This window comes from Panulirus ornatus, chromosome 59 (assembly GCF_036320965.1).
Source record: "Panulirus ornatus isolate Po-2019 chromosome 59, ASM3632096v1, whole genome shotgun sequence".
In the NCBI taxonomy this organism is placed as follows: Eukaryota; Metazoa; Arthropoda; class Malacostraca; order Decapoda; family Palinuridae; genus Panulirus; species Panulirus ornatus.
The window spans coordinates 25,152,541-25,173,290 of NC_092282.1; the positions used below are offsets into that span (position 1 = coordinate 25,152,541).

The 20,750-nt window shown below is 40.0% G+C and overlaps 1 protein-coding gene across 3 annotated transcripts in view; it reads right to left on the reverse strand.

The window, feature by feature from the left end:
* Window positions 1-20,750, reverse strand: part of LOC139767294 (uncharacterized) — a 79,826-nt gene that overhangs the window by 46,663 nt on the left and 12,413 nt on the right. For all 3 annotated transcript variants that reach the window (XR_011717034.1, XM_071696494.1, XM_071696493.1), the window contains exons 2-9: window positions 19,699-19,830; window positions 14,007-14,085; window positions 13,055-13,141; window positions 11,683-11,888; window positions 8,586-8,745; window positions 8,010-8,087; window positions 5,953-6,157; window positions 1,450-1,652 (exon numbers count right to left, since the gene is read on the reverse strand). Coding sequence is in view for 2 of the 3 variants with exons in the window: in XM_071696494.1 (XP_071552595.1) it covers window positions 1,450-1,652; window positions 5,953-6,157; window positions 8,010-8,087; window positions 8,586-8,745; window positions 11,683-11,888; window positions 13,055-13,141; window positions 14,007-14,085; window positions 19,699-19,830 (1,150 nt within the window). In the remaining variant the exon portion in view is untranslated. The remainder of the gene's footprint in view (window positions 1-1,449; window positions 1,653-5,952; window positions 6,158-8,009; window positions 8,088-8,585; window positions 8,746-11,682; window positions 11,889-13,054; window positions 13,142-14,006; window positions 14,086-19,698; window positions 19,831-20,750) is intronic.

Here is a 20,750-nt window from a genome sequence, read left to right on the forward strand (position 1 = left end):
TCAGGTTTAGGAAGGCTGAGGGAGAAGTTATATGGGCCACGAGTTTGAATGGAGTAAAACTAGAGGAAGGAAAGTGTTTAAATACTTGAGAATGGACATGGCAGCTAATGGAACCATGAAAGCTGAAGTGGGTCATAGGATGGGTGAGGAGTGCAAAGGGACTGGGAGCAATGAAAAATGTGTGGAAAAAGAGATCATGAACTGGGAAGGCAAAAATGGGTATGTCTGAAGGTATAGTAGTCCCAGCAATATCATATGGATGCTGGGTATTGGCTAATATATGAGGATGTGAGGAGGGTGGATGTGTTGAAAATGAGATGTTTGAGGACTATACATGGTGTGAGGTGATTTGATCAAGTATGTACTGAAAGGGTTAGAGACAGGCATGGTAATAAAAAGAGTGCAGTTGAGAGAGCTGAAGAGGGAGGGTGTGCTGAAATACTCTGGACATATGGATAGACTGAGTGAGGAAACATTAACAAAGAAGATATATGTGTCAGGAGTGGAAGGAACACAAGGGGAAGAACAAACTGGAAATGGAAAGTTAAAGTGAAAATGATTTTGAGTCATTGGGGGCTGAACATGAAGGTGGGTTAAAGTTGTGCATTAAAGAGAGTGAATTGTAGTGATGTGGTATACATGGGTCAACATGCTGTCAATGGACTGAACCAAGGCATGTGAAACAGCCTAGGTAAACCAAAGAAGGATCTGTGGTGCCTGGTAGTGGACAGGGAGCTATGGTTTTGGTGTACTGTGCCTTACAGCTAGAGAATGGATGTGAATGAATGTGGCCTTGCTTCGTCTGTTCCTGCCACTATCTTGCTAGCATGGGAGATGGCGATCAAGTATGAAAGAAAAGAATGAATGGATGATAATGAAAAATTGGAAAAAGTGTTTAATATCACATGTGCATGCAAATAATAAAAAGCAAGAAAAATAATGATAATCTGTGTTAAGTTCTTCCAGCTTCCGATGTGTACTTCCTTCCAAAGATTGATTCCAACAGAAATTTGCATTTTTTTCAAATTTCTCCTTAAGTATAAGCAAGTGACAATGCCTCACTCATCTGGCACCAACATGTAGTGGATTACTGAACATATTAAGCTGTTTGCCCTGTACTAAAAGGGGTAACCTTGATGAAGAAAAGTTTAAAAAGGTGATCAAGTGTGAGACAGCTGTGAAATGATTATGAAACATTGAAAGCAGAGTGGCAGAATGCTTAAATAGCAATATTCAATGGAAAAAATAACAGTTCATAAAAAAACTAGATGCCAAGGGAAACCCTGAAGAGTGAGATGGTCAGATCTATGCATAAAATGAATTTCATTTAATACTTTATTTCATCAATGAATAACACAGATTTGTTTCTCTTACTGCTACAACTGAAATGTATCTAACATTTTGTTGACTAAAATATAAATTACGTATTATAAATAAATACTCCAATACCTTTTGTAGTAAATCTTCTCTCACACTCTGGACAGGCAAAAGGGCGTACACCCTCATGACGAAGATGATGAGTGAGAAGTTGAGATCGTTGTCTGAAGGAACGTCCACATATGTCACATAAATGGGCAAATTCATCTGTGTGAATCAACATGTGTGCCTGAAGAATGCCTGACTGTGAAAACCTCTTGGGACACAGAGTGCACCTACGAAAAGACAATTAGTTGGCAATCAAGAAGATAATTCGAAAGCCTGTCAAAGAAAAATTCTGTTTTCATGCAGTTAATTACGCATAATATAAAAGTAACAAAAAAAAATGGCTAAGATCCCTAAAATAAGCAATATCTGAGTAAGCAACTAATCATGTGGGTACTATAATCCATTAAACAGCTGTCAAGAACATCTATCCTTTCTTCCTTTTATAAAGAAGATTGCCTTACAAAGAATCTTCCGCACAAATCACAATCATACATATCTTCCCAGATTCTACCATCAAATCATCATCTTACAAACATACTCTCTCACTCTAAAACTTCCCCTTTACGCTTCACTTACTCACTCTGTACAAAATCTAAAACATCATTTGAGTATATCCAGGTCACACAAAATCCAACACATCATTTGAGTACATGCAGGTCAATTCTTAAATGTCTATATTTTCCTTAAGTCAACATCATCACATTAGTCCACCATCCCTCAGTCAATAAACAACCCCTCGAAATATCAAATCTCCCTCTGACTTCCTTTTTCCCTACTCTGACTATTCTATAAACTTTGCATATCCTCACTCGGCCCCCTTCTCTGTTCCTTCTTTTCAAAAGTTCAAAACAGGAGGGAAGGATTTCCAGTCTCCCAATCCCTCTCCTTTTAATTGTCTTCTACGAGGAAACAGACAAAGAATGGCCCATCCATTCATATACATATTATACATAAATGCCCATACACCAACATATATATTATCTTTTTTATTATACTTTGTATCTGTCTCCCACGTTAGCAAGGTATATATAGGAGATAGGGGAGAAAGAATACTTCCCACGTATTCCCTGCGTGTCGTAGAAGGCGAATAAAAGGGGAAGGAGCGGGGGGCTGGAAATCCTCCCCTCTTGTTTCTTTTTAATTTTCCAAAAGAAGGAACAGAGAAGGGGGCCAGGTGAGGATATTCCCTCAGAGGCAGGTTTGCGGCAGGGGTGTGTGATGTCTCCATGGTTGTTTAATTTGTTTATGGATGGGGTTGTTAGGGAGGTAAATGCAAGAGTTTTGGAAAGAGGGGCAAGTATGAAGTCTGTTGGGGATGAGAGAGCTTGGGAAGTGAGTCAGTTGTTGTTCGCTGATGATACAGCGCTGGTGGCTGATTCATGTGAGAAACTGCAGAAGCTGGTGACTGAGTTTGGTAAAGTGTGTGGAAGAAGAAAGTTAAGAGTAAATGTGAATAAGAGCAAGGTTATTAGGTACAGTAGGGTTGAGGGTCAAGTCAATTGGGAGGTGAGTTTGAATGGAGAAAAACTGGAGGAAGTGAAGTGTTTTAGATATCTGGGAGTGGATCTGGCAGCGGATGGAACCATGGAAGCGGAAGTGGATCATAGGGTGGGGGAGGGGGCGAAAATTCTGGGGGCCTTGAAGAATGTGTGGAAGTCGAGAACATTATCTCGGAAAGCAAAAATGGGTATGTTTGAAGGAATAGTGGCTCCAACAATGTTGTATGGTTGCGAGGCGTGGGCTATGGATAGAGTTGTGCGCAGGAGGATGGATGTGCTGGAAATGAGATGTTTGAGGACAATGTGTGGTGTGAGGTGGTTTGATCGAGTGAGTAACGTAAGGGTAAGAGAGATGTGTGGAAATAAAAATGGCGTGGTTGACAGAGCAGAAGAGGATGTTTTGAAGTGGTTTGGGCACATGGAGAGAATGAGTGAGGAAAGATTGACCAAGAGGATATATGTGTCGGAGGTGGAAGGAACGAGGAGAAGAGGGAGACCAAATTGGAGGTGGAAAGATGGAGTGAAAAAGATTTTGTGTGATCGGGGCCTGAACATGCAGGAGGGTGAAAGGAGGGCAAGGAATAGAGTGAATTGGAGCGATGTGGTATACCGGGGTTGACGTGCTGTCAGTGGATTGAATCAAGGCATATGAAGCGTCTGGGGTAAACCATGGAAAGCTGTGTAGGTATGTATATTTGCGTGTGTGGACGTATGTATATACATGTGTATGGGGGGGCCATTTCTTTCGTCTGTTTCCTTACGCTACCTCGCAAACGTGGGAGACAGCGACAAAGTATAAAAAAAAAAAAAAATATACATATATATATATATTCTTAATACCTTAATACCTTCCAAGGAAACAGACGAAAGAAATGGCCCAACCCACCCCCATACACATGTATATACATACGTCCACACACGCAAATATACATACCTACACAGCTTTCCATGGTTTACCCCAGACGCTTCACATGCCTTGATTCAATCCACTGACAGCACGTCAACCCCGGTATACCACATCGCTCCAATTCACTCTATTCCTTGCCCTCCTTTCACCCTCCTGCATGTTCAGGCCCCGATCACACAAAATCTTTTTCACTCCATCTTTCCACCTCCAATTTGGTCTCCCTCTTCTCCTCGTTCCTTCCACCTCCGACACATATATCCTCTTGGTCAATCTTTCCTCACTCATTCTCTCCATGTGCCCAAACCATTTCAAAACACCCTCTTCTGCTCTCTCAACCACGCTCTTTTTATTTCCACACATCTCTCTTACCCTTACATTACTTACTCGATCAAACCACCTCACACCACACATTGTCCTCAAACATCTCATTTCCAGCACATCCATCCTCCTGCGCACAACTCTATCCATAGCCCATGCCTCGCAACCATACAACATTGTTGGAGCCACTATTCCTTCAAACATACCCATTTTTGCTTTCCGAGATAATGTTCTCGACTTCCACACATTCTTCAAGGCTCCCAGAATTTTCGCCCCCTCCCCCCACCCTATGATTCACTTCCGCTTCCATGGTTCCATCCGCTGCCAGATCCACTCCCAGATATCTAAAACACTTTACTTCCTCCAGTTTTTCTCCATTCAAACTTACCTCCCAAATGACTTGACCCTCAACCCTACTGTACCTAATAACCTTGCTCTTATTCACATTTACTCTTAACTTTCTTCTTTCACACACTTTACCAAACTCAGTCACCAGCTTCTGCAGTTTCTTACATGAATCAGCCACCAGTGCTGTATCATCAGCGAACAACAACTGACTCACTTCTCAAGCTCTCTCATCCACAACAGACTTCATACTTGCCCCTCTTTCCATGTATACATACATGTATACAGTTATATACTTATATACACGTGTACATATTCTTACTTGCTTTCCATCATCCATTCCTGGCATTAGCCAACCCCAAAGGAAACAGCATCACTACAACCTGCTTCAGCAAGAGAGCGCCATGAAAACATTAAAAAAAAAAAGGAAAAAGCCACATTCTTTCATACTCTAGTCTCTAGCTGTCATGTGTAATGCACTGAAACCCCAGCTCCCTATCCACATCCGGGCCCCACAGACCTTTCTATGGTTTACCCCAGACGTTTCACATGCCCTGGTTCAATCCACTGATAGCACATCGACCCCAGTATACCACATCGTTCCAATTCACTCTATTCCTTGTGCGCCTCTCGTATGCTCAAGCCTCAATCACTCAAAATCTTTTTCATTCCATCCTTCCACCTCCAATTTGATCTCCTGCCTCTCAATGGACTGAACCAGGTCAAGTGAAGTATCTGGGGTAATGCATGGAAAGGTCTATGGGGCCTGGATGTGGATAGAGAGCTGTGGTTACGGTGCATTACACATGACACCTACAGACTGAGTGTAAATGAATGTGGCTTTTTTGTCTGTATTCCTGGTGCTGCCTCACTGAAGCAAGGGGATAGTGATGCTGTTTTCCCTGTGGGGTGGGGTAGTGACAGCAATGGATGAAGGCAAGCAAGTATGAATATGTATATGTGTATTTATGTAATGTTTGCATATGTGTATGTATATGATGCTATGTACATACATGTATATCTGCATATGTGGGCATTTATGTATGTATATGTGAGTGGATAGGCCATTCTTCGTCTGTTTCCTGGCGCTACCTCACTGATGCAGGAAACAGCGACTATGCATAACAGATAATTCATATAGCCTGAGCCAGGTAACCCTTTTATCGACCAACCCCTAGGGGTGGATGAACAGCTGGGGTGACTGTGGACCGACTGTTGTAATCAGGACTGAAACCAATGCGCTTGACCCTGGGCAGCCTGTGAATTCATCACAGTCAGGACTGAACAAACCAAATACTGAGATTATGAATACAGACAGAATATAAGAGTTTAAAATGTGGAATATAACTGAGAAAGTTTAAGAGGAGGGGTCTCATGAGTGTAGATCTCTCTCCCCGTAATGCAAGAATTATTCATAACCAACTACTAAAAGAATAATGAGGAAAAAGATGCACTTACGCATATGGCTTTTCTCCCGTATGAGTACGCATGTGTACCTTGAGGGATTTCTTTTCAGTGTATCTCTTGCCACATATAGCACACTGCCAAGGTTTCTCTCCTTCATGACTAGCTACATGGCGGGCAAGATTACCACGTGTTGTAAATCTGGAAGAGCATTTCATGCATTCATATGGCCTTTCCCCAGTATGAGTTCTTTTGTGTGCTGAAAAGAAAAATATTAGAGGAGAGATCTTTTCTATAACTCATTACTTATAAATTTAATGCCTCTTGATATCATATATACACACTTTAAAAATTCTTAGATAATTATAGTGCATGACAAGAAACATTCATTCATAATGACAGATGCTCACTAAACATCTTGCTCATATATTCTGCTATTATATTCAGAACATTTCTATGCATGATAAGAACAGCTAGCCCAAGTTTTACAGACAAACGAACAGTTTCTAGCCTTAGTGTGATCAATGCTCCCTTGAAACCAAGGTCAAACTATGATTCTCTTGTTCTGAAAGCAAAAATGTGGTCTTGTGCCTTTCTCCCCTTTCATGTAGAAATTTTCACTGCACAGTGCTTTCAATGATTCTGCCAAAATAAAACTGAAAAATAAGCTGAGAAGTGTGGAGAACACTTTCTACTAAGAATTTTTACAAAGACACCTCCCATCAAACTTGAAATTCCCAAAAATTTCCTAAATTTATAGGGGAGGGCAAACACTTTTTTTGTGCATGTTAAAGGGTTAAATGGATAAGCATCCTCCACCTTCACATATGTTGGTGCCAATATGCACTGCCATCTTTGCAATAGATGGCTGAAAAAAGAGTTTCCAAATAGAATGAAATGCACTATATCGCAACAGAACTGCACACCAGAATCTCTAACCCTACTGACTTCTTGTATACATTAGTAAAAATGCTCTGCTGAACACATTCAAGGAACTTGACAACCCCCATTTTCATTCCCATGCAGATCTATGGTATTCCACTGAAAGTACCAATGAAACAACCCCCATTTTCATCCCCATGCAGATCTCTGGTATTTCACTGGAAGTGCCAAAGAATAATAACCTTACCACCATGTGTGGCTCTTCATGTGGCTCTTCTTACACCACCCTGATTATTCTTTCATTATTTTCTAAAATATGCTCCAGTTCACATGATTCTGAAGACATATACTTCCAAGATTATTGAGGTTTCACTTAGCACCATTTTTCATAGAATGTACATACAAGGTTCACTGTTTACCACAGCCTTTTAAGATTTAGTTTCAATCACCAATAGGGCCTTTTTTCCACTACTGTATATCTCGTTACAATACATCCCTCTTGGATAAACACATTTTGATATCCTTGGCAAGTATAAAATTGAATATGCCTATGATGTCTGGTTGACTCTCATCTAGTAGATCCTTAAATTCAAGTTTCCTTCCACTTCACAACAATTCATCCATGCCCTCACATCATGTAATAATTTGTAAAGCTGTAAAATTCTCTTGAAGTAACAAATATTAGTGATGAAAACCTTCTTAACTACATTTGTTTGTGAAAAAAAACATTTCCAAGATTATCAAACATCTAATTACAGTAGCATTCACTACAAAAATAATAATGAGCCAACGAGGGATACGGAAAATCTTAGACTGTAAAAATACAATCATACATGATACATGATTTATCACCTCTCTATATATATCTATAAATTTGTTTCCAAAATCACTTTAATCTCTACACTTGATATGCCATTTTCAATAATATCATTTTTCCTTATTCTTTCAATTACTATTCACAATTCCTCTTTTCTAATCACATATAATATTTTCACCTCTCTATCCTCTGGGGTGCAGTGGAGGTAAGGAAGGATCACAAGTAGCATCTAGGCTGTGTTGTAAATACCACTGCCTAATTGTGTAGACAGACAGAACCCATGAGGTACTTCATACAATGAAGGTGGAATACAGTTTCAGAAACCTGTTCAAAAATTTTCTTATAGTTTTAATCATCCCTACAGAACTGGGAAGAAAGTGTGGAATATGATACAAAATGGAATCCTCCTTACCATTAAGGGCATGGCGATTTGATAACCTTTGGTGGCACACTGGGCATTCCAAACTTTTGGTATGTGATGACCTATGTTCTGAGGGGAGAAAAAGGTGAAAGGATCTTAACCTCACTCATAAATCCATGTATACATTGATATTCCTACTATTCTCTATTCCAAAACAAATAAATGTTAAATTCTACAAGATGCTCTTAAAAAGCATGAAACCCTGCAAGTGAAAAGTCACCTTTCAAGAGGCTGTATCATTGTCAGTGAACAGTAAGGGATACAGTCTCGTCAAGAACCTTCTTGTTCCAAAGGGGTCCATCATTTCTCTCCAGTTTGGAGAGCAGCCTTGAAGCTGCTAGGCCCTCATAAAAGGGGTTATAGAGTTGTATAGTTATGTTATTTACCTTTTTACCTTAACTTTGTGCTTTATCAATATTTGATGAAATTCTAACATCCAACTTCCATAGCTTAATGATAAATGAAAACACATGGTACAGATTCATTCAATCTTCTAATCATTGATTCACTCACCTCTTAACTGACCATAATAAAGATATAACTGTGAAACACCTAAAACATACTTACTATACAAAGCTAGGGCTGTTCGGCACTGCTTAGGGCACTTTTCACACTGGTATGCAGTCTCTGTCTTGCCCGTTATTTCATTTTTATAAACCTTTTTATATTTATTCATACTGGGTACCTGAACAGGATCAGCAGATATCATCAAGTGAACAGATTGTACCTGTAAGTATGAAAACATATTAGGATGAACGTGTTAATTGACAGGCGTGCGAAAGAGAGACTTTTGGATGTTAATATGCTGAGAGGTGCAACTGGAGGGATGTCTGATCATTATCTTGTGGAGGCAAAGTTGAAGATTTGTATGGGTTTTCAGAAAAGAAGAGTGAATGTTGGGGTGAAGAGGGTGGTGAGAGTAAGTGAGCTTGGGAAGGAGACCTGTGTGAGGAAGTACCAGGAGAGACTGAGTACAGAATGGAAAAAGGTGAGAACAATGGATGTAAGGGGAGTGGGGAGGAATGGGATGTATTTAGGGAAGCAGTGATGGAGTGCGCAAAAGATGCTTGTGGCATGAGAAGAGTGGGAGGTGGGTTGATTAGAAAGGGTAGTGAGTGGTGGGATGAAGAAGTAAGAGTATTAGTGAAAGAGAAGAGAGAGGCATTTGGACGATTTTTGCAGGGAAAAAATGCAATTGAGTGGGAGATGTATAAAAGAAAGAGACAGGAGGTCAAGAGAAAGGTGCAAGAGGTGAAAAAAAAGGGCAAATGAGAGTTGGGGTGAGAGAGTATCATTAAATTTTAGGGAGAATAAAAAGATGTTCTGGAAGGAGGTAAATAAAGTGCGTAAGACAAGGGAGCAAATGGGAACTTCAGTGAAGGGCGCAAATGGGGAGGTGATAACAAGTAGTGGTGATGTGAGAAGGAGATGGAGTGAGTATTTTGAAGGTTTGTTGAATGTGTTTGATGATAGAGTGGCAGATATAGGATGTTTTGGTCAAGGTGGTGTGCAAAGTGAGAGGGTTAGGGAAAATGATTTGGTAAACAGAGAAGAGGTAGTGAAAGCTTTGCGGAAGATGAAAGGCCGGCAAGGCAGCAGGTTTGGATGGTATTGCAGTGGAATTTATTAAAAAAGGGGGTGACTGTATTGTTGACTGGTTGGTAAGGTTATTTAATGTATGTATGACTCATGGTGAGGTGCCTGAGGATTGGCGGAATGCGTGCATAGTGCCATTGTACAAAGGCAAAGGGGATAAGAGTGAGTGCTCAAATTACAGAGGTATAAGTTTGTTGAGTATTCCTGGTAAAGTATATGGGAGGGTATTGATTGAGAGGGTGAAGGCATGTACAGAGCATCAGATTGGGGAAGAGCAGTGTGGTTTCAGAAGTGGTAGAGGATGTGTGGATCAGGTGTTTGCTTTGAAGAATGTATGTGAGAAATACTTAGAAAAGCAAATGGATTTGTATGTAGCATTTATGGATCTGGAGAAGGCATATGATAGAGTTGATAGAGATGCTCTGTGGAAGGTATTAAGAATATATGGTGTGGGAGGAAAGTTGTTAGAAGCAGTGAAAAGTTTTTATCGAGGATGTAAGGCATGTGTACGTGTAGGAAGAGAGGAAAGTGATTGGTTCTCAGTGAATGTAGGTTTGCGGCAGGGGTGTGTGATGTCTCCATGGTTGTTTAATTTGTTTATGGATGGGGTTGTTAGGGAGGTAAATGCAAGAGTTTTGGAAAGAGGGGCAAGTATGAAGTCTGTTGGGGATGAGAGAGCTTGGGAAGTGAGTCAGTTGTTGTTCGCTGATGATACAGCGCTGGTGGCTGATTCATGTGAGAAACTGCAGAAGCTGGTGACTGAGTTTGGTAAAGTGTGTGGAAGAAGAAAGTTAAGAGTAAATGTGAATAAGAGCAAGGTTATTAGGTACAGTAGGGTTGAGGGTCAAGTCAATTGGGAGGTGAGTTTGAATGGAGAAAAACTGGAGGAAGTGAAGTGTTTTAGATATCTGGGAGTGGATCTGGCAGCGGATGGAACCATGGAAGCGGAAGTGGATCATAGGGTGGGGGAGGGGGCGAAAATTCTGGGGGCCTTGAAGAATGTGTGGAAGTCGAGAACATTATCTCGGAAAGCAAAAATGGGTATGTTTGAAGGAATAGTGGTTCCAACAATGTTGTATGGTTGCGAGGCGTGGGCTATGGATAGAGTAGTGCGCAGGAGGATGGATGTGCCGGAAATGAGATGTTTGAGGACAATGTGTGGTGTGAGGTGGTTTGATCGAGTGAGTAACGTAAGGGTAAGAGAGATGTGTGGAAATAAAAAGAGCGTGGTTGAGAGAGCAGAAGAGGGTGTTTTGAAGTGGTTTGGGCACATGGAGAGAATGAGTGAGGAAAGATTGACCAAGAGGATATATGTGTCGGAGGTGGAGGGAACGAGGAGAAGAGGGAGACCAAATTGGAGGTGGAAAGATGGAGTGAAAAAGATTTTGTGTGATCGGGGCCTGAACATGCAGGAGGGTGAAAGGAGGGCAAGGAATAGAGTGAATTGGAGCGATGTGGTATACCGGGGTTGACGTGCTGTCAGTGGATTGAATCAAGGCATGTGAAGCGTCTGGGGTAAACCATGGAAAGCTGTGTAGGTGTGTATATTTGCGTGTGTGGACGTATGTATATACATGTGTATGGGGGTGGGTTGGGCCATTTCTTTCGTCTGTTTCCTTGCGCTACCTCGCAAACGCGGGAGACAGCGACAAAGTATAATAAATAATAAATATAAAATGTAACCTATAGATAGGATTGTGAGGATTCTGAATATTTCTGGTTATAATTCGTTTTCTTTTTGGCTGGGACACCGGTAGGTGTTTCTTATCCACTACCATCAGTATTGGAAGACATGGCACATAGGGCCTTAAATGCACTTTCACCCATGACTATGATTGAACTGGAATTCCATTCATAACTGCAACCTTTAACATAAAAAAACGAAAAATTTACGAATGAGAGTTGTAAATACAAAGGTTAATGAGCTGTGTTATGAGTATGAAAAAAATCTATTCAAAGTACCCCCACAACATAATGACAAACATTTTGTCTCCTCCATATATGTCAAATACGGTCTTCTTCAAGAATATGATCAAAGTAATATTTTCTAACAACTGTTTTGAAATACCTCATTCGGATCATTAATCTTAGCCCTGTCTTGTCTTTCAGTTTCCTGAATATTTATTTCTTGCTTTACCACAGCCTTTGTGCTATCCTCTCTTTCACAGTTCATCTTTGTCTTATCTTCATCACCATCATCATTGTGTTCTTCTTTTATTCTCTTACTGATGACTGGCAATTCTGACAGTGGCTCCTGAATGGCCCTCTTCCAGTCTGAAAAAACAATGATTACCTTATTTTGAAGCAAAGATTATTTCACTTACGATAATGTTTCAATTTCTTTCTTTCTCAATAATACTTGATCAAATACATTTCTACATGTATACATGTCTGTTTTAATGTAAAACTAAGTAATAAACACTGAATATGCATGTGCACATACAAAGTTCTGTCAATCTACCTTCTATAGTAAAAAATATGACAACCCAACCTGGAAGCTATAATGACCACTGAATATACACCCAGGAAAAATAGGGAAAATGCATGGGACAACTATGGAAATGTTTAAAAGAATACTTGACTTACAGTTAAAATCAGTCCTATTCGAACTAAGAATAAGCAATTAAGTAATACAGACAACTGCTGTGAAGAATAATATTACTCATCAAGCAAGGTGTGCAGTCAGCACCTGGTGCTAGTCTAAAATCATGGCAAAATCTCTGCAAGTATTGAAAGGTACTCTCTCTCTCTCTCTCTCTCTCTCTCTCTCTCTCTCTCTCTCTCTCTCTGGATAACAGAAAATAATGATATAAAAAGGTGCAATATGCAATAAGCATGTACAAAAACGGAATTAAAATAACTGAGTTCCATAGACAAGAACTTAAAGTAAATGGAGAGAAAGTAACTCAAAACATGGAATACAAAGGTTCATTTGCTTACATGAATAATGCTTCTATGCTTCTATGTTGAGGAAGATGATGGGAAAAGCCAAAAAGTCTATTTTCAACTAAGCTCGGTAACATCAGGATCAAACGATCCTGATGTTACCTTACCTGGCACCTTCTGTTTTTACATCTATGAAGCATGAATATAGTTGGTACCTTCTGTCTTTACATCTAGAAAGCATTAATATAGTTGGTACCTTCTGTTTTTACATCTAGGAAGCATTAATAAAGGAAGGGAGGATTCCCAGATCCCACTACTGCCCCTTTTGTCACCTACAACATACAGGATACACATGGGTAGTATTCTTAATCCCTATCACAAGGGATAGGCCAAAGGATATTACTAGAATTCTGCTTCATCATTCCACAAGGGGTGGGGTTCTCTTACACCCTCTGCTTATGAGACTTATTCGATTGGGAGAAAACAGGTTATCTATTATTTGAGACTGAAGAAAAATGCCAGAACTATTTACTAATGCTCAATTTGATACTTACCCCTGTTTTCGTTTCTTGACATTTTTGAGGTAATGGCTGCACTAGGAGTTCGTGACACACCAATGGTCTGAGTACAGATGTTCTTCCCTGAAGGAGCAATGGAAAATTATTACAAATGTAAATGCAGTACAAATTCCACACACTGTACAACAATAGCCTCTAGAAATGCTAAACTGGAGTTCAGCATATACTGTGCGCCTCTGAGTGAGCTTATTCTAAGCTTAATAAAATCTCTTAATAACAGATTTTCTCTTCCATGAAGCCATAAACAGAATACTCTATGTCCATTTTGACATAAGTGTTGGTAAAAGAGTGAACTTCTGCTCTCTTGGGCATGACAATGGCTCACTACCATAACACAGTATGAAGTTAACATTGACAATATACACTGTACTCATTTCAAGAGAGAAATTTCCTGCATGAATCACGAAAAATCAGAAAATCAAATTTTTCAAAATGAATAGATCATACTAGGACTCAATAAGAGTTATAAGGAAAGCTCAGTTTGAATATCTCACTTAAAAAATAAAGTTTGCTGAAGAAAGTTTAATGAGGGACAAACATTGTACCAAAGATACAGGATATGAATTAAAGGGAAAAATAATGACTAAGAAGTTGCCCGCATATGACAAAAGAAGGAAAAGGGGTGAGATAATTACAACCTTTTTAAGACTCAATGGATGTTTGGCAATTAAGATACTGACTAGCTCTTTAAACTGAATACAGATGTCACCAACAGAAGGTAACACAAGCATTTAAGCAAAAATGATAAAAAGAACTTCTACTGTAAAAAATGGTTGAATGAATGGAGCAGTATAAATAAACGAAAGGTTAAGATATGGAGCTCCATAAATACAGTACTACCTCTCTGTGTTGCACAAATAGCTTGTAACATTTCAACCTAAATTCCTCTCTTTCAATTATATTTCTCTAATCTGTCTCTAACTCTTACCATTAATGAGATGGACTGCTGAGCCATCACCTGCTGAAGATGTAATTTCTTCAGGAAAAAGCTGTCCAGCTGCATGATGCTAAAAATAGAAAAAAATTAATATCAGATATACTATAAATTTTAGGGTGAATAAAAAGATGTTTTGGAAGGAGGTAAATAAAGTGCATAAGACAAGGGAGCAAATGGGAACTTCAGTGAAGGGGGCTAATGGGGAGGTGATAACAAGCAGTGGTGATGTGAGGAGATGGAGTGAGCATTTTGAAGGTTTGTTGAATGTGTTTGATGATAGAGTGGCAGATATAGGGTGTTTTGGTCGAGGTGGTGTGCAAAGTGAGAAGGTTATAGAAAATGATTTGGTAAACAGAGAAGAGGTAATAAAAGCTTTGCAGAAGATGAAAGCCGGCAAGGCAGTGGGTTTGGATGGTATTGCAGTAGAATTTATCAAAAAAGGGGGTGACTGTATTGTTGACTGGTTGGTGAGGTTATTTTATGTATGTATGTCTCATGGTGAGGTGCCTGAGGATTGGCGGAATGCTTGCATAGTGCCATTGTACAAAGGCAAAGGGGATAAAAGTGAGAGTCCAAATTACAAAGTTATAAGTTTGTTGAGTATTCCTGGGAAATTATATGGGAGGGTATTGACTGAGAGGGTGAAGGCATGTACAGAGCATCAGATTGGGGAAGAGTAGTGTGGTCTGAGAAGTGGTAGAGGATGTGTGGATCAGGTGTTTGCTTTGAAGAATGTATGTGAGAAATACTTAGAAAAGCAAATGGATTTGTATGTAGCATTTATGGATCTGGAGAAGGCATATGATAGAGTTGATAGAGATGCTCTGTGGAAGGTATTAAGAATATATGGTGTGGGAGGCAAGTTGTTAGAAGCAGTAAAAAGGTTTTATCGAGGATGTAAGGCATGTGTATGTGTAGGAAGAAAGGAAAGTGATGGGTTCTCAGTGAATGTAGGTTTGTGGCATGGCTGTGTGATGTCTCCATGGTTGTTAAATTTGTTTATGGATGGGGTTGTTAGGGAGGTGAATGCAAGAGTTTTGGAAAGAGGGGCAAGTATGCAGTCTGTTGTGGATGAAAGAGCTTGGGAAGTGAGTCAGTTGTTCTTCGCTGATGATACAGCGCTAATGGCTGACTCACATGAGAAACTGCAGAAGCTGGTAACTGAGTTTGGTAAAGTGTGTCAAAGAAGAAAGCTGAGAGTAAATGTGAATAAGAGCAAGGTAATTAGGTACAGTAGGGTTGAGGGACAAGTCAACTAAGAGATAAAGTTTGAATGGAGATAAACTGGAGGAAGTGAAGTGTTATAGATATCTGGGAGTGGATTTGGCAGCGGATGGAACCATGGAAGCGGAAGTGAATCATAGGGTGGGGGAGGGGGGCGAAAGTTCTGAGAGCATCGATGAATGTGTGGAAGTCAAGAACATTATCTCGGAAAGCAAAAATGGGTATGTTTGAAGGAATAGTGGTTCCAACAATGTTATATGGTTGCGAGGCGTGGGCTATAGATACAGTTGTGCGGAACTGGGTGAATGTGCTGGAAATGAGATGTTTGAGGACAATATGTGGTGTGAGATGGTTTGATCGAGTAAGTAATAATAGGGTAAGAGAGATGTGTGGTAATAAAAAGAGTGTGGTTGAGAGAGCAGAAGAGGGTGTTTTGAAATGGTTTGGTCACATGGAGAGAATGAGAGAGGAAAGATTGACCAAGAGGATATATGTGTCAGAGTTGGAGGGAACAAGGAGAAGTGGGAGACCTAATTGGAAGTGGAAAGATAGAGTGAAAAAGATTTTGAGTGATCGGGGCCTGAACATGCAGGAGGGTGAAAGGCGTGCAAGGAATAGAGTGAATTGGAACAATGTGGTATACCGGGGTCGATATGCTGTCAATGGATTGAACCAGGGCATGTGAAGCGTCTGGGGTAAACCATGGAAAGTTCTGTGGGACCTGAATGTGGAAAGGGAGCTGTGGTTTTGGTGCATTATTACATGACAGCTAGAGACTGAGTGTGAACGAATGTGGCCTTTGTTGTCTTTTCCTAGTGCTACCTCGCGCACATTTGGGGGGAGGGGGTTGTTATTTCATGTGTGGCGGGGTGGCGACGGGAATGAATAAAGGCAAACAGTAAGAATGATTTACATGTGTAAATATGTATATGTCTGTGTGTGTATATGTATATGTTGAGATGTATAGGTATGTATATTTCCGTGTGTGGACGTGTATGTATATACATGTGTATGTGGGTGGGTTGGGCCATTTCTTTCGTCTGTTTCCTTGTGCTACCTTGCTAACATGGGAGACAGCAACAAAGCAAAATAAATAAATAATAAATACTATAAAAGGCAAAAGAAATAAGGACAAAAGAGGAAAGACTTTGGAGTCTAAATGTAATTCTATCATTTATTTATTTATTTATTTTGCTTTGTCGCTGTCTCCTGCGTTTGCGAGGTAGCGCAAGGAAACAGACGAAAGAAATGCCCCAACCCACCCCCATACACATGTATATACATACACATCCACACACGCAAATATACATACCTATACATCTCAATGTATACATATATATACACACACAGACATATACATATATACACATGTACATAATTCATACTGTCTGCCTTTATTTATTCCCATCGCCACCTTGCCACACATGGAATAACATCCCCCTCCCCCCTCATGTATGCAAGGTAGCGCTAGGAAAAGATAACAAAGGCACCATTCATTCACACTCAGTCACTAGCTGTCATGTAATAATGCCCGAAACCACAGCTCCCTTTCCACATCCAGGCCCCACACAACTTTCCATGATTTACCCCAGACGCTTCACATGCCCCGATTCAATCCATTGACAGCATATCGACCCCGATATACCACATTGTTCCAATTCATTCTATTCCTTGCACGCCTTTCACCCTCCTGCATGTTCAGGCCCCGATCACTCAAAATCTTTTTCACTCCATCTTTCCACCTCCAATTTGGTCTCCCACTTCTCCTCATTCCCTCCACCTCTGACACATATATCCTCTTGGTCAATCTTTCCTCACTCATTCTCTCCATGTGCCCAAACCATTTCAAAACACCGTCTTCTGCTCTCTCAACCACGCTCTTTTTATTTCCACACGTCTCTCCTACCCTTACATTACTTACTCGATCAAACCACCTCACACCACACATTGTCCTCAAACATCTCATTTCCAGCACATCCACCCTCCTGCGCACAACTCTATCCATAGCCCACGCCTTGCAATCATACAACATTGTTGGAACCACTATTCCTTCAAATATACCCATTTTTGCTTTCCGAGATAATGTTCTCGACTTCCACACATTCTTCAAGGCTCCCAGAATTTTCACTCCCTCCCCCACCCTATGATTCACTTCCGCTTCTATCATCTCATACTTAAATGAACAGACGCCTGAAATTATGGCTTCAAATATACAAGGAGGCAGAGAATCAAGCCTTTACCTGTGGTTGGCCTCACATTTCATATGAAATACTTGTCACACCATTTAATTCTGACAACTTTCAAATATGACCCATGATTTAGCTTTAGCAATAAAACAAACATATTCAGCACTGTACAGTCAAGCAATATTTAACAATATATTCTATATTGCATTTTAGCTGACTACATGAAGAAGGTTAAAAACGAAAACAACAGAACATCACACCTAAAAATATATAAAGTAAAATTCCTGCGTGCATGTTTGGTACCTCAAGGTAAGAAAGAATGAATAAAAGTGTCTCAGTCAATCACAACTTTGCATTATAAAGACTCTCAGCGAGTTACAGTGCACATGATAATGCCCCTTAGCAAATCAAAATATTCAACTTTTCCAACCTCCACGTTAATTGCATCCTACTTAGCTTATTTTTTTTGCATATCTTATTTCTTTTTACATTTCATTTTCCATTGGATATAATTTTGGTGTTGTTGCTTCCACAACAATCAATAAAACACTGGGAAAAGAGTCTGTTGTAAACTTGCATGCTTTATGCTAGGAAGCAAGAGGAAACATTCTTTTTTAATGTTGAACACGAAAACCCTGTCTCTGAATGGTAACCAGGCTTTTCAGATTAGAAAAGTAAGTTCTAAAGAATGAAGAACTTTTTCTTTCAAGAGTGGTGCCCTGCAAGCGACAAATGATTCTCCACAAATCTCTGATGGCTACAAGTCTCTAAGATCCCTTTTCCTGGGGAGATTTATGTTTCTCCCCTTCACAAAACACGCAAACAACAGTTGCAGCAATGGCTCATTTCAGAACTCCCATACAATTGGCAGCCACCACCTACAGATGATATCATCATCCCACCAGCCACCAAGCCAAACCAGGTCAGCCACCTCATAAACCCAGCAATGACCACCATCAGTTTAAAAAAATGTTAATCACAAGAGAGGGGAAGGTAGGGCAAGGAACAACAATTGGAAATTTGCTTGCAAGACACCATCCCAGAGAGAAACATTTCATTCTTCTCCTCAGGGTATGTCTGACCCACTAGCTATGTGAACATAGCATCATGGAGGTGGAGGGTTAAAGAAAAACTCATGATAAAAAATCAAAGCTATATCCATGGGAATGGGAGGAAAAATTCTACTACTTATCTCCAAGTGTCATAGAAGGCAATGAAGAGGGGTATGAGTAGGGGTCTAAAAATCTTCCCCTCCTGTATAGCTTTCCAAAAGAAGGAACAGAGGGTCTTTTATCCTCAAAGACTCAATCATCTGTTCTGGACACAATCATGCTCATGTGAGAAAGAAATGAAATATACAAAGTTTACATCTACAGACAGAAAACAGACTGAAATGCTATCTTTCAGTAAAGATCAAAGATGTTCTCACCTGTGTTGTGTCTGCCTCTCCCTTACACTTATTTCACACTATAATGACCTCTACTCCTATTGTACTAATAACCATCAAAACCTCTACTTCAGTACCAATAACCAAGTCTCTTCTATCATAACTAGAATCAATTCTTTAAGGAACTTTCTCCATCTCTTACAAATTTCATCAAAAGTTACTAGTCATCTTTCAATCTCCTTTAGTAAAAACTTAACTCTTTCAAAAAGAGCATCTTCTTCTTCCTAAGATTTTAATTCATTTTTCATGTGCACTAACCTTAAATCTACATCTTCTTTGTCCAACGATCGTCAGCTCTACATGATTAATTCACCTTTTCCCAAACTAAATATTTCTCCTAAACTGACTTCCTGAAATCTTCATTCAACCACACTGTTCCTTTCTTTCCACAACCTTTTCTTACTCTGCCAAACACCTCATTAGCAGTCTCAAGGATGCTTCTACTATGTAATTTTCAAGTGCCTCCACATCATCTTAACTTCACTTTACCACTTAACTAATAAAAAATAAAATTATGAAAAAATCCACAAATCAACTTAAAATACTTATATCCTGCCATGTTATGAACTTATCCAAAAAATATTATGTTTACAGATGATATGAAATAATCTAAATGGTTTAAAAAGATCATATTAATCTGCCGTCAATAAAAATCCAAATTTTGAAATGGTTACTTTTCTAATTACAAGTTACTTGTACAAAATTTGAAAGAATGACATTCACAAAAACACCAGTGATATCTTGTTCATAGCTCTACTGATTCTTCTCAAAAAATTATCATCCTAGACAAAATACCCTGAGAGAGAGACAGATGATGCATTCTCACCTTATCAGGTTCTGAGATGGGTGATTTACTCCACAGAGTTTGGATCTGTTTAAATGCTGCATACCAAAATTCTACTGCAAACTTCTGATCTTCTGGTTGTAGCTGACTGGCTATATTCACAATCTCATCAAGCTGGAAAGGGTAAATCAATCTCAATCACGGGGATATATATATATATGATTTTTTTTTTTTTTTTTTTTGCTTTGTCGCTGTCTCCCGCGTTTGCGAGGTAGCGCAAGGAAACAGACGAAAGAAATGGCCCAACCCACCCCCATACACATGTATATACATACGTCCACACACGCAAATATACATACCTACACAGCTTTCCATGGTTTACCCCAGACGCTTCACATGCCTTGATTCAATCCACTGACAGCACGTCAACCCCGGTATACCACATCGCTCCAATTCACTCTATTCCTTGCCCTCCTTTCACCCTCCTGCATGCTCAGGCCCCGATCACACAAAATCTTTTTCACTCCATCTTTCCACCTCCAATTTGGTCTCCCTCTTCTCCTCGTTCCCTCCACCTCCGACACATATATTCTCTTGGTCAATCTTTCCTCACTCATTCTCTCCATGTGCCCGAACCATTTCAAAACACCCTCTTCTGCTCTCTCAACAACGCTCTTTTTATTTCCACACATCTCTCTTACCCTTACGTTACTTACTCGATCAAACCACCTCACACCACACATTGTCCTCAAACATCTCATTTCCAGCACATCCATCCTCCTGCGCACAACTCTATCCATAGCCCACGCCTCGCAACCATACAACATTGTTGGAACCACTATTCCTTCAAACATACCCATTTTTGCTTTCCGAGATAATGTTCTCGACTTCCACACATTCTTCAAGGCTCCCAGAATTTTCGCCCCCTCCCCCACCCTATGATCCACTTCCGCTTCCATGGTTCCATCCGCTGCCAGATCCACTCCCAGATATCTAAAACACTTCACTTCCTCCAGTTTTTCTCCATTCAAACTCACCTCCCAATTGACTTGACCCTCAACCCTACTGTACCTAATAACCTTGCTCTTATTCAC